Raw genomic sequence first — 25,691 nt, 5'->3', positions numbered from 1 at the left:
ATCTTCCTCAACTAGAACAAAAGAAGACTGTGCAAAACTCCTAAAAAATGCTAACCTCCCCACAATAACACTGGAGGACTGAGAGGAACTAGAAAAATATGTAACAACAGAAGAGGTATGCAGCACGATCAGGGCCCTGCAATCGGGCAAGGCAGCCAGACCTAATGGTCTACCGGTCGAACTATACAGGGCAGACCTTCGGAGGATTGTTCCTCATGTAGGCCAATTTCACAGTTAAAGACTGGAGCAAAGGAGTTGGCCAAGGTCCCAGCAACCAGATTTCCTTGAGTAATAGCCGCCCCAATTCACACTGGCCACTTGGATTTATGCCCCATCGAAGCACCAGATTAAAGCTGCGGTGCCTCGATGGAGTTCTGCATGCAACTAAGTATGAGCAGGAGGAGAGCGCAGTGCTGCTGTCCCTATACGCCCATATGGCATTTGACAGCATATAATGGCAGTACCTTTTCACGGTATTAGAGTGTTTTGGCTTCAGCCCCAGATTCTGTGCCTGGGTTCAGTTACTATATGCAAATCCTCTGGCCAGAGTGAGGGTGAATCGCGCAGTGTCCAGGCAAGTGGAGCTACACAAGTCTGTGAGAACTTTGCCAATTTATTCAATGATAAAATCACCAAGATTGAGCTACCCCTGGTCGCTCACCAGAGACCCCCCCAACACAGGGACTGAAGATATCACACCCAAAAATTCCCCAAACAACTGGAAATCCTTCAACCCCATCTCTGAAGACGAGATCATCGAAATGATTACAAGTTCCAAACCCTCATCTCACTTCTCGGATCCCATTACTGCCCACCTGGCCAGGAAGCTCGAACTCAACCTAGCCCCAGTCTGGACCAAGATCATCAACAGCTCCTTGAGATCTGGAGTCATGCCTGATTGTCTCAAAATCGGCCAATTCACACCAGTACTAAAAAAGCCGGGCGCTGACCCAAACGATCTTAACAACTTCAGACCCGTCTCCAATCTTCCATACTTAGCTAAAATCATGAAAAGATATGTTCTCCTTCAACTCACTCAGCACATGAACAGTAATAATCTTCTAGACCCCAACCAGTCGGGCTTCAGAAAAGGTTGCAGCACAGAGACAGAGATCCTGAGTGTCATAGATGATGTTCACAAATCACTTGATATGGACCAATGCTGCCCACGCATACTCCTGGACCTATTGACAGCCTTCGACACAGTTGACCACAAACTACTCCTTAAGGTACTTCAGAAAAGGTTTGGAGTGCACTAGGTGGTCTCGCAATGGTTCGCCTCCTTCCTGCAGAACCGCACCGAAAGAACAAAAATCATAAACGTCACATCTGACCTACGACCCGTAAGCAGGGGTGTCCCCCAAGGCTCAGTTCTCTCCCCACAATTATTCAACATCTACATGGAACCCCTCACCACAATACTCAAACATCCCGTTCCACCTCTAAGCGGATGATACCCAGAACTATCTTGAAACCTCTTCCATTGGTGACATTCTGAGATTAAATGAGACTCCAAGAGAAGTTCAACACTGGCTGGCCATCAACCACCTGAAACTCAACCAAGACAAGACTGAAGTCCTCCTTATCTCCAACAAGGAACCGACACCCCAAATAACAGAATGGCTAAAAGCCATTTACACTCTCAACTGCAATCTCACCCTGATTGATTCTGTAAAATCACTGGACTCAAACATAGACATGGTCAAACACATCAAGAACAACGCAAAGAGCGCTTTCTTCAACCTCAAACTACTCAAGAAAATAAAAACCTTCATTCCTCCCAAAAACCTCAAACAAGCTACTCAATCCCTGGTGCTATCCAAACTGGACTACGGGAGCGCAACCCTCACAGGAACAGCAAAATCTCAATTCAACTCAAAATGCAGCAGCCAGAATGGTCACATGAGTAAAGAAATTCGAACACATCTCGCCCGCTCTCAGAGAGCCAAAATGGCTCCTGATTGAAATATGCGCCAACTTCAGAACTGCTTGGCTCAAGCACAAAGCTCTGCTCATGGGGAAACCCGCCTACCTAGCCACCAAACTCAAGAAGGCCAGTCAGACAAGGAACCTCAGGATTACCAACCCTCTACTCCTCATTCCTCCGGAAACGGAAAAGCAATAAACTTTATCTAGATCCTTCTCAGGAAATGAGCCCAAAATCTGTAACTCAAACCCAGTACATATCAGGAGAACCCCCTCCTTCTTAAAATTCAAAAGCCAGCTCAAAGACCTCTTCCTCAACCGATCTCTCCTGAATGGATAGATGACGGCAAACGCGAAATCATGCCCATCGCAGCAAACTGCAAATCTAACTAAAAGGCCCTCCCTGAATGAAATTTGTCATGAATCAATATTGTATATTATTGCGCTACTGTATATACGATGTCTCTGCTGTCAATGTTGGAAAGCACTCGGATACCTTTGGGTCTGGCCAGCGCTATATAAAACTCTTAAATAAATATTAAATACACAAGGGCACGAGAGAGGGATGCCCGCTCTCGCCCATGCTTTTTGCTATCGTACTATAGCCTTTGGTAGCATTGGTCAGAAGAGCCCCACTGATAAGAGGTATCCTGGAAGGAGGGGAATGGGAAGAAAGAAATCTTATTATATGCTGACGACATAATACTATATGCCGCAAAGCCTGGACCTACGATTAAGCATGGGCGGATCTAGCGGATCTCGCGTACGCGAATTTGCGAATTTACGGATTCGCAATACGCAAAATCAGCGAACACTCGCGGATTAGCGGATTTTTAAGTTTTTTGTGTTGGCGAGCGTTCGCGAGGATTTGTGGACCATTTCGCAATTGCGAACTTACTTTTCGGCTCGCAACGGCCGCGACTATGTTGTTTCTACGTCTGGTTTATCATCACAGGTTCACAGCACCCTCTGTTTCACCACTGCCACCCTCTGGTACACCCATGCCACCCTCTGGTACATCCTCACTGCCACCCATTATGTTTGTTTATCACTGTAGATTATGGGGGTGAAAAAAAGCAAGCACACCTGCCCTGCTTCAACTGCCATGAATTAATTTGGGGTTGATTAATGTGTCAGTGATTTAGAAACTTCTAGTCTGGCTGGCACCTGCTTCCTTCCTTATCTGTAATTTGCTTTCTGTTGCAGTGAAAGCAAGCACACCTGCCCTTCTTCAACTGCCATGAATTAATTTGGGGGTGATTAATGTGTCAGTAATTTTGAAACTTCCAGTCTGGCTGGCACCTGCTTCCTTTCTTATCTGTAATTTGCTTTCTGTTGCAGTGCAATTTTTTTTCACAGGACCTTTATGGTCTACTTCTAGCTATTCTATGAGCCTGCTGTTTGGGTCATAGCAGGGTCATAGAATAGCTGCAAATAGGCAACTGAACTCTGGAGGGGCCCCTCAGGAAGCACTAGAGTGAATGGTTACTAATGTTAAGTTTGAACTTTTGCACCTGGTGATTGCTTTTAGTTTAGCAAAAATCGTTTTTCTGCAATTTCGCGCAATTTGCGGGGCGCAAATCCGTGCGAGATCGATTTCGGAAGCTGCGAATGCGTGCGAATACACTATTTTTTTTTTGCGGCGTGTTTGTTCGCGTGATTTTTTGCGTGTTCGCAAGGCGCTTGTACTGATACGTTTGCGAACTTACCCACGCGGTCGTACACGGGCGCGGCCATCTTGTTTGCGTGACGTAATTCCGTTTCCGGCCGCTATGTGTAATCTCGCAAAGTGTGCTGCTCGCTAGTACAATTTTGGGCGTGATCGCGAGGAAAATCTCGCGCGAACTTACCCACACGATCGTGAATGGGCGCGGCCATCTTGTTTCTCATTCATTGCTATGGTTCTGGGCATGCTTTCTGTATCCTCTCTGAATCTCTGCCATCCTTTGCTTGTTTGAAGTTTATTTGATCTATTTTACTTATTATCGATCCCTCTATTTTTCTAGCTCTATATTTTTGTGTTTTCTGCTACTTTTAGTTAATTTTAAACTACTTTTTTAAACTCTTTTCTTTTCTTCTTCCCTATTCTATTTCTTCTTTATCATTTAACTTCATTCCTGCCCAGACCATGGTAAAGGGAGCCGGGAAGCACCCTGAGAAGGGGAAGGGTCCCGCACCCCGTGCCCGGCTCCCGTGCGGGGTTTGAGGGGGGAGCAAGTGGTGCCACGGGAGATCTTTAGCGCGGAGGAGGTGGGCGCACTAATCTTCTACGTCCAGCGCCGCCTCCCCAAGACCATCCTGGGAGGCGGCAAGATTGCAACCGGCTATGGCATCCGGGAGCGCCGGAAGCGGTGGGAGAAGGTGTGCCAGGCCATGTTTAAGCTCTCTGGGGTCCGGCGCACCTATAACCAGGCCACCCACCGCTGGACGGATGTCATGGACCGGGAACGGGACTTGCTGGACGCGCTCGGCGTAGAGGTCCCCGGGCTTGGTGAGTAGTAGTAGCTATTTCTAGCTATTTCATCACTACTCTGTTTTATCCGGCTCTGTTATTTGCAAATCTTTGTTCTTTACCAAGAGCTAGAATGCTGCCGATTACATTGTAGGTAAATTATATTTCAAAATCTTCTATGCATTTCAGGTGCACTGCTCTCCTTCTCAGTAGCCTTGCTTGCTACTATGCTTATTTGTTTTGTATTTTGTGTTCATTTCATTGGCCTGAGAAATTATGTATGAGTGTAGTGTAAAGATAAGAACTGCGTAATGCTAGACACTAAGGGTCATATTTTCAATTACCGGCGCATCCCTGCAAAGTAGCAGGGATGTGGCAGTAATTGTGCGCCATGCCACCACCACCCATTGGCCCAAAACGTCACAGAAGCCTTACGCATCTGTGCCGTAAAGGCGGCGCATTGCTGGAGTTGCGTGCCAACGATGGCGCAGCTCCAGCAATGCTCTGGGGTGCCCTATCTCCCCAATGCTGCATCAAGCCGTACGTCGGCTTTAAGCAGGCGCAGTGTTTGAGTCACGCATCATTGTCCTAAAAGTGACTGATTGACATCTTGTAGATTTCCCTCAGCCACTTTTAGGATTCGTTCCTGCGCAGGAACGCCCTCCCTTGCGCCGGAACGCTCCCTGATGGCGCAGGGCTTTACAACGTGATGCATCTCCCATATGCGTTATTTTTTAATATATACGCCGCACCATGGCGACTCTTTTGTTCTGCCGCTGCGTCACAATAGTCACGCAACAATGGAGGAAAATGAGCCGCAAGGGACTTCTAAATCAGCCCCAACCGACTGAAGTCCAGTCCTTCCTTTAGACACATGGCTATAAGAAGAATTAGTGGTGGTGGTCGGTGGATTGATAGTTTGAGTATTCACTGATCTGCAAGCAGGATGGACTTTGTCTGTCACTTCGCGTGCTGCGGACTGCTGCCTGCCAGGCCTAGGCAAACCTTTTTAGTAGTCTGTTTATTGAGTTACATAGGAACTTTGAAAGTCAACGGTCCGCAAATCAGGCAATACGAATAACGTAGTATACCACATGAGATAGGTCAATATATCCCGTGGAATAGTTGTCTATCTATTTGCTATTTCTCCAAAATATTTTGTTATTGTTCTTTTGAAATGTTTGATTTGGTTGACAAATCTCATCCATGTTTTCTGGTCTTTCTTTCTTTCATGTTGTACATCAGCTCCCCCCAAGGGCAAGAGGACACAGGAACTGGTTAGCTCCTGAGGCGGAAGCCGGGAGGAAAAACGCTAAAATTGCTTGTGTGTTTTAAATACTTTTACTCTTTTGTGATACTGTGATTTTAACTATTTAGAAGCCTACCTGCCACTCGACCACTGTTTCCTCAGCACAGCCGATCTAAGCGCTGTCAGGGAAACCTTCCACGGCTGACGACACTCAGCCCAATCACAGCGGCCACGCCCACCAACCTTAGGCCACGCCCCCTCACCCAGTACTTAGGCGCGCTGAAACGATAGCGCGACCAGAGAACTGGTTAGCTCCTGAGGCGGAAGCCGGGAGGAAAAACGCTAAAATTGCTTGTGTGTTTTAAATACTTTTACTCTTTTGTGATACTGTGATTTTAACTATTTAGAAGCCTACCTGCCACTCGACCACTGTTTCCTCAGCACAGCCGATCTAAGCGCTGTCAGGGAAACCTTCCACGGCTGACGACACTCAGCCCAATCACAGCGGCCACGCCCACCAACCTTAGGCCACGCCCCCTCACCCAGTACTTAGGCGCGCTGAAACGATAGCGCGACCAGAGAACTGGTTAGCTCCTGAGGCGGAAGCCGGGAGGAAAAACGCTAAAATTGCTTGTGTGTTTTAAATACTTTTACTCTTTTGTGATACTGTGATTTTAACTATTTAGAAGCCTACCTGCCACTCGACCACTGTTTCCTCAGCACAGCCGATCTAAGCGCTGTCAGGGAAACCTTCCACGGCTGACGACACTCAGCCCAATCACAGCGGCCACGCCCACCAACCTTAGGCCACGCCCCCTCATATCACATAAATGTGCTTCCCCCGGAAGCGCAGCGGACGAGCGCAGCGGGAGCGCCGTTTGCGCGCCGAAGGCGCGCCTAAGGCAAGCCCGTCTGCGCCCGTCCGCGATCGAACGCGGTCCAGGGCCATACCTTATGCCCCACAGGAGACTAGCATCCGTTGGAGCAAACAGGAACTGGCAAAATTTCGCCACAACACGGCCACTTCCTGCACTCATACCTTACGAGTGGAGGATAACATAGGTTGCGAAAACTGCCACTTCTCCTATGACCCTGACCCTGACGCGAACATGGCCACTTCTGATCACACCTTGCAATGCGGATTACTTAACTTGCGCTCATTGCGGAAACATAAGCTAGATTTACACGACCTACTCACAGAGAAACGGTGGGACCTCATGTTTTTAACTGAGACCTGGCTTGACGAAGGTTCCACTCCGGATGCCCTTGAGGCACTCCCAGAGGGCTATACTATGCACAGACAGGATAGACCCAAAGGTAGAGGAGGCGGAATTGCAATCATAGCCCAAGAGAAATTACACTGCCAACTAGATCACTCCCCCATCCTACACAGTGAAGCAGGGAACTTCACCATCAAAGTGAATAACGGATATACACTGAAGGGCGTGCTAATTTACAGACCCCCGGGACCACTGGCCAGGTTCGAAGAGAGCCTGGTTGAGGGTATCATAGAGATGGCGCTATGTAAAGAAAAATTCCTGGTACTCGGAGACCTTAACCTTCATCTCAATGACCCCTCCGATAGCGTCAGTAAGAACTTCTGTCAGGCACTAGGAGCCCTCCAACTGAGCCAAATCGTTAGGGGTCCTACGCACCAACTTGGTCATCTGCTTGACCCTATTTTTGTTAACTGGAAAGAAATAGAAGCTTCTACCCCTATCCCGATCCCCTGGTCTGACCACCATTTAGTACCTTTCTCTATATACATTCCTGAAAGGAAAACCCCGCCACCAGTGGCACTTTACCACCTAAGGAGGAGATGGGCCACCTTCTCCCAGTCCAAATTTTGCGAGGCATTAACCAAAGGGGGTAACCCCGGAGGGAATGATGCCGATACAGCTAACATCAATCTGTGCAAGCGCATTAATGAGGCTCTTGACGCCACCGCTCCCCTCTCAAAAGCTAAAATAGGCAATCGTGCTCAAAAAACAGCCCCATGGTTCAATGACGAACTACGAGTCAGGAAAGCCGCACTGAAAAGAGCAGAAAGACACTGGCGGGGGGCACCCTCTAAAGAAACCAGGGACATCTACCTGAGTGTGAGGCGCCTCTATCATGGGCTAATTAGAAAGTCCAAATCAACCTACTATTCAGCTAGAATCAGTGAAGCTGGTAACTCTATGAAGGAGCTCTTTTTGATCTATAAAACTCTTTCTAGTGGAAAACCTGCTATTACCCCAACCGACTGCTCGCCTGAATCCTGCAATCAGATTGCAGATTTCTTCGCGAAAAAAATAACTAAAATTTATTCGGCTTTCCCAACCCAGCCCATCACCGGGCTAGAATTCACTGAAAGACCCAGAACTTGGGGGGATAGACAAAGACTGACCAACTTTGTCACCCCGCCCTCAGATGAACTTCTAAAAATCTGTAGGTCCGTGAAATCGGGTTCTCCACGCGACCCTACTACCCCCAAACGTCTAATAGATAGTTTGGCGGTATTAGAACCCTACATACGACACCTACTGGACACATCTTTCAGCACCAAGACTGTGCCAAATGACTGGAAAAAGGCGGTGGTCCTACCCCTTAGAAAGAAACCGAACGTCAGTTTCGATAAACTTGACAATCTGAGACCAATTTCCCTTCTACCCTACCTGGCCAAAGTGGCAGAAAAAACGGTCAACCGGCAACTAATGGAGTTTGTGGATAAGGCAGCCTTACTTCACGACACCCAATTTGGTTTCCGTCCCCGCCACTCCACAGAATCTGCGCTGTTGACAGCGGTGGAGTCCCTACGCCAGGGGGCGGATGAGGATCACACTATGGCCCTCATCCTATTGGACTTGAGCGCAGCATTCGACACTGTAGCTCACACCACCTTGCTACAGTGTCTGAATAGTGGAGGAATATCAGGAGCTGCACTCCAATGGATCCAATCCTACCTGACTGGGAGGAGTTTTCAGGTCCGCCAGGGAGACCACTACTCCAGGGACATAGATTTGGGCCAGGGAGTTCCCCAGGGATCATCCCTGAGCCCCACTCTTTTTAATCTCTACGTCTCCCCATTAGCCTCCATTGCCACAGGACACGGGCTGCAAATTGTGTCCTACGCCGATGACACGCAGCTGGTAGTCTCCCTCTCGCGTGCACCCGACCTTGCTATGGACAGCTTCAGAAGTTGCATGCAAGACCTGGCAACTTGGATGTCCAGCAATTGCCTCAAACTTAACGGCAGCAAGACCGAGGTGCTCGTGATAGGGAAGAGTCCGTCTGCGTGGTCATCGGCGTGGTGGCCACCATGCCTGGGGGAAGTTCCAACACCCCGACAGGAAGTCAAAAACCTAGGCATTTGGCTCGACTCGGACCTTTCCTTTGGACCCCAGATAGATCGGGTGGCGGGCGTCTGCTTCACTGTTCTGAAAAGCCTGCGGAAGGTCCTTGTCCTCTTGCCAACTTCGGCCCGCAGAACGCTGGTGCACGCGCTCGTTACATCACGGTTGGACTACGGTAACCTACTGTATCTGGGAGCAACCTGTAAGGCAGCTAACCGCCTTCAGGTGATACAGAATGCGGCAGCCCGCCTTATACTCAATCTCCCCAAAAGATCCAACTCCAAAGCTGCCCTTCAGACCCTCCACTGGCTGCCAGTAAAGAGCAGAATTGCATTCAAGGCCCTATGCACCTGTCATCGCATTTTGGCTGGAAAGGCGCCAGCCCCACTCAATAGCCTTATCACCAGGTATACACCAACACGCGCCTTACGCTCCTCTCACGGAGGCCTGTTAAAAGTCCCTAGGGTTAGCAGGACTCGCATGGGAGGGAGGTCCTTCCGTTACCTGGCGGCGAAGAGTTGGAATGACTTACCCCTCAACCTTCGCTTGGACCCCTCTGAAGCAAGCTTCCGAAAGAAATTGAAAACGCACCTCTTTCAAAATTAATTAGGCCTCCCCCTCCTTCTGTTTCTAAGCCCCAGTTCCAGCGCGGGGACACGCTTTCTGCGTAACCATGCGCTTTACAAAAATCCCTAATAATAATAATAATAATAGGAGGAGGAGGAGGAGGGTGCTGTTCAGGAGGATGCAGGCCAGGATCGGGCAGGCGAGGGCTCCTTTGCTGGCCGCAGTAAGTTTTAATTTTAATAAAGAGTACCTATTTTTTCCTAGCGTTCCTCATTCGATTTTTTCTAAATCGTCTTTGATCTTCTTGTAGACTGGATCTAAATTCTTATCCTGCCTCGACTATGACTCCCTGCGGTGTTACTAGATTATTCTTATTAGTCTGTGTGTGTAGCTAACTAAGATTGCACATTTGGCAATTCCATTGGACTCCCATTCTAGTCAGCAATAGCTCTATGCACTGAGTGCAGTCCTCTGGGATTGTCCATAATGTCTTTTCAAGTCTTCTAAATGTTTATGCTTTGACAATTGCCAACAATAAAAAGGTGAATGACCACCAAGAAAGAATAAGATACTACTTTACTTTTGGTTTGGATAGGAGGACAATCCATTCTACTACTGTTGCAGGGACAAATCTGCACAAACGGAACTATGAACACTAAATAGTGCATTGTTTATCAATTATAATAGGCGCAGGTAGACTTTCTTTCCACATACCTCAGTGATATCAGACTTTGAAGAACCCCCAATCTCCTTACTGACTAGATAGTGTGGCAGAGTCATTTAGCTCCCTAAGTCACCGATGATTGATCCCCAATGATCATTAGATTATCCTACGCAGGACAAGAGTACGGAGTCACAGTCAAGAAGTGTCAGAGGCACTCATGCTTGCAAAAATTCCAAAACCTTTAGCTCATCCACTCTAGTCTGGAGGACCAAAAACCACAGAGTCTATTTAAGTTTAAAAGCTTTATTACAACTAAACACATTTATTAAAATCAACTTTGTCATAAAAGTAAACGTTTAACTGAAAATGGAAAAGTGCTTAGTGCTAACGATTAATTGGACACATTTCTTGTGGTCGAGCTGAGCTCTCACCTGGTTTGAACTTGAGCTTGACCCTGATCGTGTTCTTAGAAGTCAAGCTTCTGTTAGGAGAAAAAGTGTTGTGTGTTAAAAATAAAAAGCAAGCATTCATCAGTTGTGCCAAAAAGTGCAGCAAGACAACAGCCTTCCCTGGAAAAAGGGACATTTTTACTGTAGAGTATACAGTTACAAATTATTACATTGTATTTCTTTTTTTTTTAAATTTCTTTTTTCCTCCTAGACCAAATATTATATAGTAGTGAGTGGTGTATTTCTAACATTCTTAAATGTACTTTGTAGGTGTAACATCTGGTGGCGGGGCCAGCGCGGAGGTGGTGGTGTTGGGCGAGGACTCTGGGGAGGATGTGGTGGAAGTGCCGGCGGACGTTCCTGTGAGGGTTCGCACGGTGGTGGCGGGAAGAGGTAAGCTATATATTCCTTACTTATTGAGATTGAAGACTGCATAGTGTGCTTTCTGCACGGGTGTATTACAAATCAACCAGGTAGTGGCCTCCTCGAAATGTACTTCGACTTAGCTGTGAATTTTTTGGTGAGAAGAATCCCAATAAGATCTTAGATGAACTTGATGGATGGGATGAAAGAAAAGCGAAAGAAGGGTGTAAGTAAGTGTGGAAGGACGCGAAATTTTATGATGGCTGGCAAAGAAGAATGATATGTGTTTGCTTGGCCCCCGAGGTGGCTGGGAAGGAAAGAATATGGTATGGTGCATGGCTGGGTCAATGATGAAGCAAGGATGGGTGGAAGGACAACAGCCTGGGTGGGTGAAACAGAAACTGTATGTGTGCATATACTTTGAATGGATGGATACCTGGAGCATGGTATTATCTGACTCTTAGATAGCACATGTGTATCTAGAGAGAGTAGATGGTCGCTGGATGAACTAAGTGTTACCTTGAAGAGCATGTAACACCGCACCCGCACGTCCGTTCCAGTGTAGGGAAGGCAAGGAAAAGAAATTGTAAATTTGTCCAATACTACCATGAATAGTAGCAGTAGTTTGTATTGCAACTGCAAGCACAGCATATATCCGGTTATTTCGGTGGACACTCCGTACCTCTCTTAATAACTTTAGTTTAGTAGTAGTATGTCATTCATGTGTGGGTGTATCACTGTTCACTCAATAATAAGCAAAGCACCTAAAGTCATCCCATATGTCATCAAATACATCCCATGTGAAGTGATAGATAATCTAATTATTTAGCTTCTTCATTTTCCTTTTCTAGTACTCCTTTGCACTGTAGGGTGAAAGGTAAATTAATTAAGCAGTAGCCCTTGTAACAGAGTATTCTCAGTGCCACCCGTAATAGAAAAGTAATAGCTTCACCACCTGCATGTACTGGACCGGTACAGTAACGCAAGTCTGTCTAACTCATCATGGTGTGCGTCTGTTTTTCTCGGGTGCAAGTTCACTGCGCTGGCATTCTGCCGGCTTGCATAAGATAACGTACCAATTTTCCTAAACAAGAGAGAAGAAGAAGAATAAGACTGGTGTACTGTCATAGTCGACTGTAATGGAAGTCCATAGTGGTCGTAGAATTTGTTCATTAAACTACCACTAATGTTGGAGCAAGGATGCAGAAGTGGGAGGTTAGATAGATACTGTCCTCAATAGTTATGTACTGTGCTTTCAATTTGCTACTTGTACTGTGACACAACTTTCGGCTCAATCACTTTGTGTTATTAATGTTAAGCAGCATTGGTTACAGACTATGTCTTTCTTTCTTCATATAGTTGCTCCTTCCAAATCGACATCACGGAGGGAGCAGGCTCGAATGGCCCGGCAACGGAGGCTGGATGCCACTGTCGCCGAATATCGGCGGCTGGTGGCCCTGGAGGAGGAGGAGGACACGCAGTCGACCGGTGCAACCACAACATCCTCGAGTGGGACAGCTGCATCCTCCTCCGTGACCCCACGGGCCGCCAGCCAGCGCAGTGCTCCAGCGGTACGGAGCCGGGCTAACAAAGCCAACCGCCACCGCCAAGCAGCAAAAAGACCAGCTGCCCCCCACAGGAGCTGCAAGGCACGCCAGCGCCGCCTAGGAGTCAGAATGTCTTGTTGAGCAGGAGGTCCTTAGGTACAAGAACTTGGTGGAGGGCCTCCGCTTCGACATTGCAACCCTACGCAAGGAGTATGATGCCCTGGCCGCAAAATTCACCAGCACCCTCTAGTAGTGGAGTGTCCCTTGCCCTTTTTTTAGAGACTTTTGGGGGGTGGGATTTGGGAGTTGGGTTCTTTTTGGGACTTTTCAAAGACAATCGTTGGGGTTAGGGAGGGTCTTGAGGGAGATTATATTGTTAGGGCTACATAAATATACTTTTTTAAACTTTATCTGACCATACCTGTTGTTTACTGCTTTTCAGTCTGGTGGGTGGGGGTGTAACAGTAAGTTTGTTTTCCTGAAGAGTCCTAGGACTTTAGTAGCACTAACGTCAATCTCTCGTCTAGTCCTAATACTCCATTGTACTACCTCCCACCAAACGCTTATTTTACCTGTAATTTGTGTTAGAAATTAGGGCTAGGCCCAGGGCTGGCTCCACGTGAAATGGGGATTAAGGTTGGCAATCCTGGGCGGATGAAATTTCCTCATTGCGGTGGTACTAGTGGTGTGACACAGTGGCAGTTGAATGCCTATTGAAAAAAAGAAAACGAAACCTGGTTTGTCCTTACTGTAGCATTACAACGGTTACGGTACGATTGAGAATACAGCAGGTGACAGTACACTAGAACAGTGCCACAATGTAGCCTAACAAATGGTAAAGTATTGCAAGTATAACTAGAACTTGCATTGAATTATTTTTGACATTGGCTCCTACTACTACAAGAAATAGTACTGAAGCTGAGTAAGTCTAGAATATATCCTCGTATTCCTTCACCAGCCTGTTGCTATGACCTTATCCTCCCCAGCAAGTGTGTGGAATTATTGATGTCATTTAGTCAGACATCAAGCAAAACCACACAGCCCGGGGGAAGAGGGTTAGGGTTTGGAAAATGGATGGGAATGGGGGTTTCTTTTTGGGTAGGTTTTGTTGAGAGAAGAAAAAAAAAGCACAGCATGGACAAACAATAATTGAAGATAACGAAATCTTTGGGTACAAACTAAAGCTAACCACATGCAGTCACACTCATAGAAGAAAACAATGGATACTGTATCTGTATTCTGTATGTTGTTGGAGTTGTCCTGTTGACTTTGGTAAGTAAGTTGCATGCAGCAAACAATTCCTCTTATTAGCGGCACTCCTCCATTCCAGCTGACGCTTCGTCCATCAATGTTGGTGACCACTGACAGAAGACACCCTGTCCACTGCCTGCCTGGCGGATGTTGACTGAAACCCGGCCTGTAATTATTGAACGGAAAACAGGAAGTGCTATTACAATACCACTGATAAATCAATATAAGGTATGTACGCTGTGTCGTGCAAAAAGTCACACTTTGATTTCCCTAATAGACAGTACAATATTTTTGAAATTGCGTACTCTGTCTGAGTCACCTTTTTAAGGATAAATGAGTATGGCCAAAATAATTTAGCGGATCTTTCCCCTCAAGCTAGGTGTACTGTAAACTGTGTTTTAGAACAAAATTTGACCTTCCCAGCAATGCTCCCACCAAGACCCTTACTAAAGCCCGTCGCAAAAATGTAGAAGACCCCCAATCAGATCTCAAAAAACGAGGCCTAGCAGAAAAATGGTGACAAAACGTACTTTGAAAGTAAAATTAGGCCCAAATACACCCTTACCCACCGTGGATTGTATTCAAACCACTTGCAAGCAAGCAAAAGTATCCATAGCCAGCATCGCTCCAAGAGTGCTCTAACACCCCAGAACTGAGTTGCAATAGAACACCCCGAAACACATGCAATCCTGCTGCTAGGGCTAACCCTAACGAACCCTAAGTTACAAAAAGTGCCAAAAGGCTTTTCCTTATGGATTTTGTCCTAAACACTTCTATCCGGTATTAGACCTTCACAGGAATGCCCCAAGAGACCCGCCAACCCACCCGCAAAAAAGCACGCGACAACACCCCCAAACAGCCAAAAAGCAAAATCTCATACTTACAATATCTCTCGACCTTCGGTCCAAACGCGCTGTGCAGCTAGGTCATCATCATAACTCCTGTTTTCCACCACGGGTTTCCTGAAAAGCAAATGCAATCAAGATTAGACTGTCGCAGCAGTGCTTCGACAGAGACCCCGCAACCCACCCACAAACACCAGGAAACCCCCCAAAACGCTACATTGAGCAAGATGTCAGAAGAAATAGCAAAAAAAAGGCTTTTCCTTATGGATTTTGTCCTAAACCCTTCTATCCGGTATTAGACCTTCACAGGAATGCCCCAAGAGACCCGCCAACCCACCCGCAAAAAAGCACGCGACAACACCCCCAAACAGCCAAAAAGCAAAATCTCATACTTACAATATCTCTCGACCTTCGGCCCAAAAGCGCTGTGCAGCTAGGTCATCATCATAACTCCTGTTTTCCACCACGGGTTTCCTGAAAAGCAAATGCAATCAAGATTAGACTGTCGCAGCAGTGCTTCGACAGAGACCCCGCAACCCACCCACAAACACCAGGAAGCCCCCCAAAACGCTACATTGAGCAAGATGTCAGAAGAAATAGCAAAAAAAAGGCTTTTCCGTATGGATTTTGTCCTAAACACTTCTATCCGGTATTAGACCTCCACCGGAATGCCCCTAGAGACCCGCCAACCCACCCGCAAAAAAGCACGCGACAACACCCCCAAAAAGCCAAAAAGCAAAATCTCATACTTACAATATCTCTCGACCTTCGGTCCAAACGCGCTGTGCAGCTAGGTCATCATCATAACTCCTGTTTTCCACCACGGGTTTCCTGAAAAGCAAATGCAATCAAGATTAGACTGTCGCAGCAGTGCTTCGACAGAGACCCCGCAACCCACCCACAAACACCAGGAAGCCCCCCAAAACGCTACATTGAGCAAGATGTCAGAAGAAATAGCAAAAAAAAGGCTTTTCCTTATGGATTTTGTCCTAAACACTTCTATCCGGTATTAGACCTTCACAGGAATGCCCCAAGAGACCCGCCAACCCACCCGCAAAAAAGCACGCGACAACACCCCCAAACAGCCAAAAAGCAAAATCTCATACTTACAATATCTCTCGGCCTTCGGTCCAAACGCGCTGTGCAGCTAGGTCATCATCATAACTCCTGTTTTCCACCATGGATTTCCTGAAAAGCAAATGCAATCAACATTAGACTGTCGCAGCAGTGCTCCCAGACCCCAAAACTCACCCACAAACACCCGGAACCCCGCCAAAGAGCACCTCAAAAGCAAGCAAGTCAGCAAAAACGGCAAGAAATTTCCGCCTCATATTTGGTCCAAAACACTTTTATCCGTTATTAGAGCTTCACAGCAATGGGCCCAGAGCCGTCAACTCACCCGCAAAGAAGTAGAACACCCCCACAAGTGCTGAGTCTTCCTTCATTGGGCGTAATCCAGCCCTCTGCTTTGAGGGAAATAGGAGGAGGAGGATAGAGGAGCATGTTCTTCTGAACTTGTGAACCTGAGGAATGTAGACTGCGGCACTTTCAAATCAATAAGCAAACAAGTGAAGACAGTTCTGCTGATGGGCTTGTTTTTGGGATTAGGTTATTAAAGTTTGAATTAAATTAACTGTGCAAAACAAAGAAAGACAGACACACAGGAATAAAAGTGAATAAGGACGAAAAAAAAGTTATTGATTCATTGTCTCATTTTCAGGGCTCGGTGTCAGGGAATAAGAAGAAGATTTCGTCATCATACTCGGCGAATTCAGGCAGGATGAGGTCAGCGTCACCGAACAGAGAACAAATCCCCTCATCTACGTTGCCGTCCTCCTCGTCTTCATGCGGCGTGCTTTCTCGTACTTTGTAATCTGGTGGTATGAGGTGCTGATTCATCTTGATCATTGTTAGCCGCTCCACATTTTTGGGCGAGAGGCGGCTCCGTTTGGGAGTTACAATGCCACCAGCAGCACTGAAAACACGTTCAAAAGACACACTTGCGAGTGGGCAAGACAAATAGTTTATAGCCAGGTTGGAGAGCTGTGGCCACAATTGTTTTTTCCCATGCCAATACTGCAATGGCTCATCATTAAGAAAGACCTCTGTTGAGTCATTCAGATAGTCCTGCACCATCGACTCAAGGTCCTGAACGGCTCCTCCACTTTGCTTACTTTTTGCTGTGCCTGTGACCTTTTTTCGAGAACCATACCCAAGCAAACTTAGCCAATCCTCTTCAGCAGCCACTGTTACTCTTGTGTGTGGTGCAGATGATCCGGTTGCCGGTGTCTTTAACGGCTGAGAGGTCACGTGTGCCACAGCCACAGGTGCAGAAGTGGATTGTTTTGCCTGGGGATGGCCTGCTGATGCTGATGTACTGCCTTCTCCTTCAATATACTGCCGTTCTTTTTCAAACCTCTTGGCTGACCAGGCTAGCCAACGTTTGTACTTTTTAACATCTTCATCAGCAAAAGGAAAGAATGCTTGGCCTGCCAGCGCCTTTTTGTAGCGTGGATCCAGAATAGTAGCACAAATGTAATGCTGTTCTGAGTTGATCTTTTTAAGACGTTCATCACCACGTAGGCGCTCTAATAATTTCTCCGACAAAAGAAAAGGGTCTTTTTTTTTTCATCTTTTTCTAACTCAGAAGACACCGCCTTCAGTTGGTGCTCCAGCATGCACAACAATGGGATAGCTTTTCCCAAATTACAGTCCTCCTGGCTGACTACACGCGCGAAGAACTCAAAAGGACGAAGCATGTCTGTCAGGCTTTTAACTATGTCCCATTGCGCCGCACCCATCCGCAGGTCCTTCTGAGCTGTACCCTCTTTTAAGAAATAGTGATCGAGTACTGTATACTGCTCATACAGACGCTCAAGCATGTAGAAGGTTGAGTTCCAACGTGTTGCCACCTCCTGGATGAGTGCTTTCACTGGCATTCAACGTTCAAGTAGCAGGCTCCTCAGATGCTTCCGGGCCTTAAAAGAATGGCTGAAATGGTTGCACATTTTGCGGCAGGTGGCCATTACCTCGAACGCTGGACTGTCTTTATCACTCAAGAATTTTTGAACTACCAGGTTGATACAGTGCGCCAAACACGGCACTCTGAAATAGCCACCCAGCGCCATGGCCTTAACTACATTGGCGCCATTATCAGTGGAAACATAACCAATCTGGCGTTTTTTTGGGGACAGCCAGTGAAAGACCTTTTTGTTAAACTCGTCCAAAATGTTTTGTGCTGTGTGACTTTTCTCAAAGCCAAACATGGCTAGTGTTGCATGTTTCCGAGCAGCTTTAAAAACTTGGTCCGGGTCAACACCTGCGTTTAGCTTTGCTTTAACACCTGAAAAAGAGACCCAGTGTGCAGTGATGCACATGTAATCAGCGCCTGCGCCACTGGTGCACATGTCTGTTGTCAGATGTATTGTGTGAACAGCACTCTTCTGCAAAGCTGCCCCAATCGCCTCCAGCACATCTTCATGTAGTGCTGGAACCGCAACTCTGGCAAAATAGAACAGGCTAGGAACCTTCCATTTAGGGCAGAGCGTTGCCACTAATTCTTGAAAACCTACCGCTTCTACAAAAGAAAAAAGGAGAAGGTCCACAGCTAGCATTTTAGCCAGCTTAGTGTTATACAGACGCGTCAGTGGGTGGTTGCGTTCATATGGCGCGTATGAAGAAAACATGGTTCTAATGTTGCCCTGGACCAAGCATTTACGGGAAGATAATGACTTCGTGGACCCAATTATGCTCGCTGGTGAACTTTTGCGCGTTGGTGTCTCACTCGCTCCAACACTCTTAGTGTGCCTCACACGGGGTGTGCTGCTGACAGGGGTACTGGGTGTAAGTGAAGTGTTTGACACGTCTTCTTCCTCCTCGTCATCATCAGATGCAACATCAACGTTTTCTTGACTTCCAATTCGGGCTTCCTTGATCGCATCTAGGTGCCCAAACCATTGGACAGTGTGCTGTCTCTCAAGATGACCTCTCTGGCCTCCGGTACCATAGTTGGTACCTGACTTACCACGACTAACTGCAAGCTTACAAAGGGTACAAATGGCGAACTTTTCCCTTTTTGTGCAAACAGTAAAGAAGTCCCAAACTGGGGACTTGAAGTGTCTGTGGGGCCTGGAGGAGGTGGCGATACTGGTGGTGGTGGTCATGCTGCTAATGCCAGATGAAGTGGAGGATCTGGATTGCCCAACTTTTGTACATTGTGCACTTTCACCGCCACTAATTAAGGTCAAGGTGGATGGAGGTCCTTTCTTGTGAGAAAGAAACATGGAAGCGGTACGAGTTGGTGTACTTAACTCCAATGATTGTGGTGTTTCCACTGCCTCCTCGTCGACAACATCATCATCATCACGCTCAGCAGCTTTTCGGGCTAGGGTCAAAATGTCTGTTTGCTGCATGCCCGCTGGGGCTGCAGTGACCTTTATGATGACTGGGTCGTCGTTGTCAGAGTCTTCATCAGCAGCAGTATCCGCCACTTCTTGTTGAGCCTCATCATCACACTCCATAAGTCTGAGACTTTGGACGAGCTTCCTTTTACGCTTAACTACCTTTGTCAGATCATGTGCCTCACTCTCAGACGGCAGTGGTGCTGGTTCACAATTTTGATCCGTATCATCAGAAGGAGGTGTGCTTGAAGAAGATGTAGTCACCACCCTTGATCTCTTCCTTGCTAGGGGTGTGGAAGACAATGAATGATCATCAGGAGGAGTGTCTTCCTCAAGTGATACCTCGCCTTGATTGTCGATTCCTGATGTGCCCCTACTTCGGGAGGAACAACTATTGTGGGCACTTGTGACCCTCCATGCACCTCTGCTTGCGCATCTCCTTGCGCTGCCTCTCCTTCCACATGTACTTGGGCTTGTACTTGCGCATGTGGTTTTTGTTGCGGCTTTGGTTGTTCAACACTCGTCAGATGAGTTACAACAACCTGTGTTGATTGAGGGACATTGCTGCTACTTTCTTGCGATGAGCCAACATCACTGGTCGATGGTGATTGAACAACTAGACTAAGTGCCTCTGCAGCACTGAAGGGCTTGGACTTAAGTTGGCGTGGTGGTGGTGGTGGCACTGAGCCCAATGGAGCGGGGGTGCTGCTCCCAGCTTGGTCCCCAGCAGATCCAGCTGCTGCTGCAGGCATACTTTTTTTTTTTACTCCCAAAAAAAGGGGCGGCCGGCACACCAGTCTCCTTGATAACTTGCTTCTTCTGCTCCTTACTGGCAACTTTCTTGCTAGAGGAGCTACGGGTAACTTTTTTTGGGGCCATCTTCTTCAGAACAGCAGGCAGCAGTTGCAGAGTTGTCTGTGTCCAGACGTGACGTCGCGTGACGTTATGCTGCACACACACACCGCTGCAGGACTTCTTCCTGGCACTGGTGGTTCTCTAGAGTCTTGTGCACCTAAAAGCAATGGAAGACAGAGGAACATCAGTTCAGTTATACACCCAAAAAAATGGAAAAACACAGAAAAATAAGCACAATCCCATGCCATCCATGATGTTTACATTCAAGACACCACACAGAAAGACTAGGCCCATGCAACACTGAGTCACTACCCCTGGGGATAATGGATGAAAAGTAGGCTAAATAAGTGCAGACCTCAGACACTGCCTCTCTTCAAAATGGCCCCTTGCACCCCAAGCACATGTTGCCTGTACCAGCCAGCACTCAAGATGGCCACCACCACCACCCACATGGCCAGTCCACATCAACAGTACACCCCAAAAAAACAGAAAAACACCCAAAAATCACCACAATCCAATGCCATCCAGGATGTTTGCATTAAAGAGAGTGAGACCCCACAGGCACACTCAGTCCATGCACCACTACCCCTGGGCAAAAGGCCACACCAGCAGCCCCAAATAAAAGACAAAAAACACAAAAAACAGCACAATCCCAGCCCATCCATGGCCTCAATGGTGTTTAAATTCAAGAGGACACCCCACAGAAAGACTAGGCCCATGCAACACTCACCACCCCTGGGCAAAGGGCCCCACCAGCAGCCCCAAAAAAACGACAAAAAACAATAAAATCAGCACAATCCCAGCCCATCCATGGCCTCAATGGTGTTTAAATTCAAGAAGACACCCCTCAGGAAGACTAGGCCCATGCAACACTCACTACCCCTGGGTATAATGGATGAAAAGTAGGCAAAATAAGTGCAGGCCTCAGACACTGCCTCTCTTCAAAATGGCCCCTTACACCCTAAGCCAGTCCACATCAACAGTACACCCCAAAAAAACAGAAAAACACCCACAAATCACCACAATCCAATGCCATCCAGGATGTTTACATTAAAGAGAGTGAGACCACACTACAGGCACACTCAGTCCATGCACCACTACCCCTGGGCAAAAGGCCACACCAGCAGCCCCAAAAAAACGACAAAAACCACAAAAAACAGCACAATCCCAGCCCATCCATGGACTCAATGGTGTTTAAATTCAAGAGGACACCCCACAGAAAGACTAGGCCCATGCAACACTCACCACCCCTGGGCAAAGGGCCCCACCAGCAGCCCCAAAACAACGACAAAAAACAATAAAATCAGCACAAATCCAGCCCATCCATGGCCTCAATGGTGTTTAAATTCAAGAAGACACCCCACAGAAAGACTATGCCCATGCAACACTCACTACCCCTGGGCATAATGGATGAAAAGTAGGCAAAATAAGTGCAGGCCTCAGACACTGCCTCTCTTCAAAATGGCCCCTTACACCCCAAGCCAATCCACATCAACCGTACACCCCAAAAAAACAGAAAAACACCCACAAATCACCACAATCCAATGCCATCCAGGATGTTTACATTAAAGAGAGTGAGACCACACTACAGGCACACTCAGTCCATGCACCACTACCCCTGGGCAAAAGGCCACACCAGCAGCCCCAAAAAAACGACAAAAACAACAAAAGACAGCACAATCCCAGCCCATCCATGGCCTCAATGGTGTTTAAATTCAAGAGGACACCCCACAGAAAGACTAGGCCCATGCAACACTCACCACCCCTGGGCAAAGGGCCCCACCAGCAGCCCCAAAAAACGACAAAAAACAATAAAATCAGCACAATCCCAGCCCATCCATGGCCTCAATGGTGTTTAAATTCAAGAAGACACCCCTCAGAAAGACTAGGCCCATGCAACACTCACTACCCCTGGGCATAATGGATGAAAAGTAGGCAAAATAAGTGCAGGCCTCAGACACTGCCTCTCTTCAAAATGGCCCCTTGCACCCCAAGCACATGTTGCCTGTACCAGCCAGCACTCAAGATGGCCACCACCACCACCCACATGGCCAGCCCACATCAACAGTACTCCCCCAAAAAACAGAAAAACAGCCAAAAATCACCACAATCCAATGCCATCCATGATGTTTACATTAAAGAGAGTGAGACCACACCACAGGCACACTCAGTCCATGCACCACCACCCCTGGGCAAAAGGCCACACCAGCAGCCCCAAAAAAACGACAAAAAACAATAAAATAAGCACAATCCCAGCCCATCCATGGCCTCAATGATGTTTACATTCAAGAAGACACCCCACAGAAAGACTAGGCCCATGCAACACTCACCACCCCTGGGCAAAGGGCCCCACCAGCAGCCCCAAAAAACGACAAAAACAACAAAAATCAGCACAATCCCAGCCCATCCATGGCCTCAATGGTGTTTAAATTCAACAAAACAGTTGTATCATGCACCCATAACCAACCCTGGTCCTACTGGATACTGTGGCTACCCACAATATAATTTATTTAATGTTCTGAAAAAGTTCCAAAATTGTAGTTGCAGCAACTGTAATGCCCCAAAACAAACTTACTTGTGAAAGTTGATTTCTAATCCGGCAAACGCTTAATGACGGAAAGTGAACGCCGTGCACCACGCCGCGCGCCGCAACCAAGCAAAAAATCCGCCGCGAGCGGATTCACGGATTTTCGACAAATTCGCGAGAGTTCGCGGATTGCGAATTTGCCGAAAATCCAAAAAATCCGCGAGCGGAGCGGATTTTACGCCCATGCTTACCTACGATCAATCATATACTCCACATATTCTAGCTGTTCGGCAGTTACTCCGGCTACCAGATAAACCGGGATAAATCTCTCCTATTTGTATTGGCTGGGGATACGCCAACCATACAGACCAGTGGGAATGCCCTATCGTTTAGGGATACATTTAAATGTCCTGGCATTGTGAACTCTCGAGCTGAGACTGAATTCTTAGATGACAATTTGTTTCCCCAGTTACATAGATTACGCAGGGTTGTTTTGAACTGGAGAACGCTACCACTCTCGCTAATGGGAAGAGTGGCCATCTTTAAAATGATGGCGCTCCCATGCCTTTGCTACATCATTCAGAAAAACCTGAATTTGCTATTAAGAATGTACTGTTTGTTTTGCACGCGCTGTCCTATTATTTCACTTGTAGCCAGGCATGTCAGCAGAAATGTCACCCCTCATTCGTTCCCTCGACGGCAGATCTTTGGGTCAGATGCATGCATTTGCATCTCATTTCACCCTCTGATAAAAGGCAGGCACGCTGTTAAGGTTTTGAGGTTAGACCTATGACTGCATGCTTTCCTGTTTCTCTCAGACTTCCTGGGAAAAACTATTATTTATGCGATAATAACATTAATGTGGTTTAACCCTCTGTGTTGGTGAGGTCAGGTTGAATCACAGAAAATTGAAGTTCGCCATGTACCCACAGGTGAGGTAGAGCATTGGTACATGTTGTTGGGCTGCTGCAATTAGGATGTATTATATTGCAGCATTTATATTGTGCGTACTACCCCTATGTGGGCTTGTCTGCATGGGTAGCATACTACACTGCATACGTGTATTGAAGTGTGTTGTGTTTGTATTTGATCCTTGCCACCTGAAAACTGTTTAACGGGTAACAAAATCATTGAAATTGTAAAAACTGCAACATTTTTTCCTTTGGTATGTAAACTTAAGTACTTTGAGCGTATTTTTTAAATATGTCACGGAAAAGTAGATGTAGAGGCATTGTTCAACCACCTTATGTTTCACTAAACCCATGCTGTAATTTATTTGACATGTTTTATGGTCTTTTTCTCATTGCTACTTCTAATTACTTAATTCCAACTTGACTTCATGTGTTAGGTCATTTAAATGTTTTCTTATTATTTTAATTTCCCAAATTTGCTTGAAAATTCACCATTTGTCCACTCTTTTAAAAGAATTCCAGTGGTAGGACCGCCTCAAACCCCCCGTAGGTTGTTCAGGCTCGTTTGCTACGCTCGCTCACCACGGTGCAGTGTGATAATTATTTTACGCACACCACTTTCAAATGTCACCAGCCGCCACTGCCCTACACATCTGAACCTTCTCCTTCTCCTTCTCCTCCTCAATTCTGCAATAAACTGAAGACTTGGCTCTTCACCTAGTCCTGACCCTAGCTCGGCCCATAACAGCTTCTGCTTTACCACCAGTATACCCTCTCAGGTGAGTTCTACACTACACAAATACACTTAGCATAAAATAACAACAGAGAGCCAGTTAGCATGTGTACCTCTCTGAGGAATGATCCAATCTATTAATTCTCGCCAATTCAATGGCAATATGATTATTAATTTGAATATACTTTTAACCTAATGGACCTTGGGCACAACACTGCAGCAGGCTGCTGGGCAGGGCAGGTTATCTGTGCGCAGCAGAAGCTCGTGGGATTGGGGTGTTGCGATGTCCCACGATGCAGACCCTCCTGCTTGAAACATCAAGCTGTGCCCCACAGGGGAGGAGACAGTCTGATCTAGTTATATTCTCCTACCTCACCCTTCCTATCCTGATATAAGTGGAGATTATTGGTCTCTAGACTCGTCATATATCTAGAACATCGAAAGAAGGAGGATAGACCAGGGCAAACCTACTCATTCAACCTCATTATTCTCAGTCATAGGCATTGGTGGTATCATTGATAAGAGGATAGTGGGGACCAATGGACTTCACTACTACCTAAGGCAGTAAAGTCAAGCAAAAGACAAGACTGAACGATTTGCCATGAAATGTATGATTATAAGGTTGGCCAAAACATGTGCAATCCCTAAATAGGTTGGTCTGGTGCCTGGCAACTGTCTGCAGTCTACAAGGTATCCTTTGTTACTCAAGCTGCTAGCACATGGAACACATGTAATGTGACTGAAAGGTGAGTCTGGTTCAGCAGAATTCTACATTTAAAGAGAGCAGAGCTTCAATAGGCACAGTTTACAAGCATTCAACATACATTTTATTTTTTGGATAATAGATAAATAATTTGGGGGGGGATTTTACATTTACATATGAAACATATATTAGCAAATGATAAACAGCACATATAATATTGGCTTTTTTAAAAGTCAATTTAATTATCCATAAATAAATATTTTCCGTTCACAAACCGTCAGCTTGAAACAAAGCCCCATAAATTTCACAATAGAAAATAAAACAGTAGAAAATAAATACATTGTTCATATATACTCGTGCCTGGAAAAGTAAACTGAAGATATTACAAATGAGAAGAAACAAAATCAGAATGGAAAACCTACCTAGCAGTGGGTATCTTGTGTCTCGTTCCATAACAAGGCGAGATTTGCCTATCACCCTGCCGTATGATCAAAAAACGAGAATGTTAATCAACTGAAAAACTATTTCTATATCTATTACAACACACATTAACCCACCCTCCTTCCATGAGGGATTGGTTAGTTGAATATATACATACTAAAAATTAAAATGTGTATGTATTTAAAGAACTTATAAGCTTATGTTTGGAGAAAAAAGGCTGTGTTTCCAAAATATATTTGATGATCATGTTTGAAAAATATATTATGCAGCATGGAAGGGATTGACTACAAATATCAAAACATTGGTGCGACTATGGATGTTATGCATGCCCTTCGCAGAGACATTCCACATTGACAAAGCTTTTTTACACTATTGCTGGCAACTGTGCCTTAGGAACTGAAGTGATCACTGTGGGTACTTTTGCATAGAGTGACCACTAATGAAATCTTGTTTTATGTGGTCACTATTACAAA

General features: G+C 46.4%; 1 protein-coding gene across 5 annotated transcripts in view; it reads right to left on the bottom strand.

Annotated features, from left to right (window-relative positions):
• The window catches only part of ADCY10 (adenylate cyclase 10), a 4,100,562-nt gene that overhangs the window by 2,426,820 nt on the left and 1,648,051 nt on the right, over nt 1–25,691 (bottom strand). For all 5 annotated transcript variants that reach the window (XM_078679137.1, XM_078679136.1, XM_078679138.1 and 2 more), the window contains one exon: nt 25,200–25,255. In XM_078679137.1, the coding sequence (XP_078535263.1) occupies nt 25,200–25,255 (56 nt within the window). The remainder of the gene's footprint in view (nt 1–25,199; nt 25,256–25,691) is intronic.

This window comes from Lissotriton helveticus, chromosome 3_1 (genome assembly GCF_964261635.1).
Source record: "Lissotriton helveticus chromosome 3_1, aLisHel1.1, whole genome shotgun sequence".
Classification (NCBI taxonomy): Eukaryota; Metazoa; Chordata; class Amphibia; order Caudata; family Salamandridae; genus Lissotriton; species Lissotriton helveticus.
This window is presented reverse-complemented; position numbering and strand designations above follow the sequence as displayed.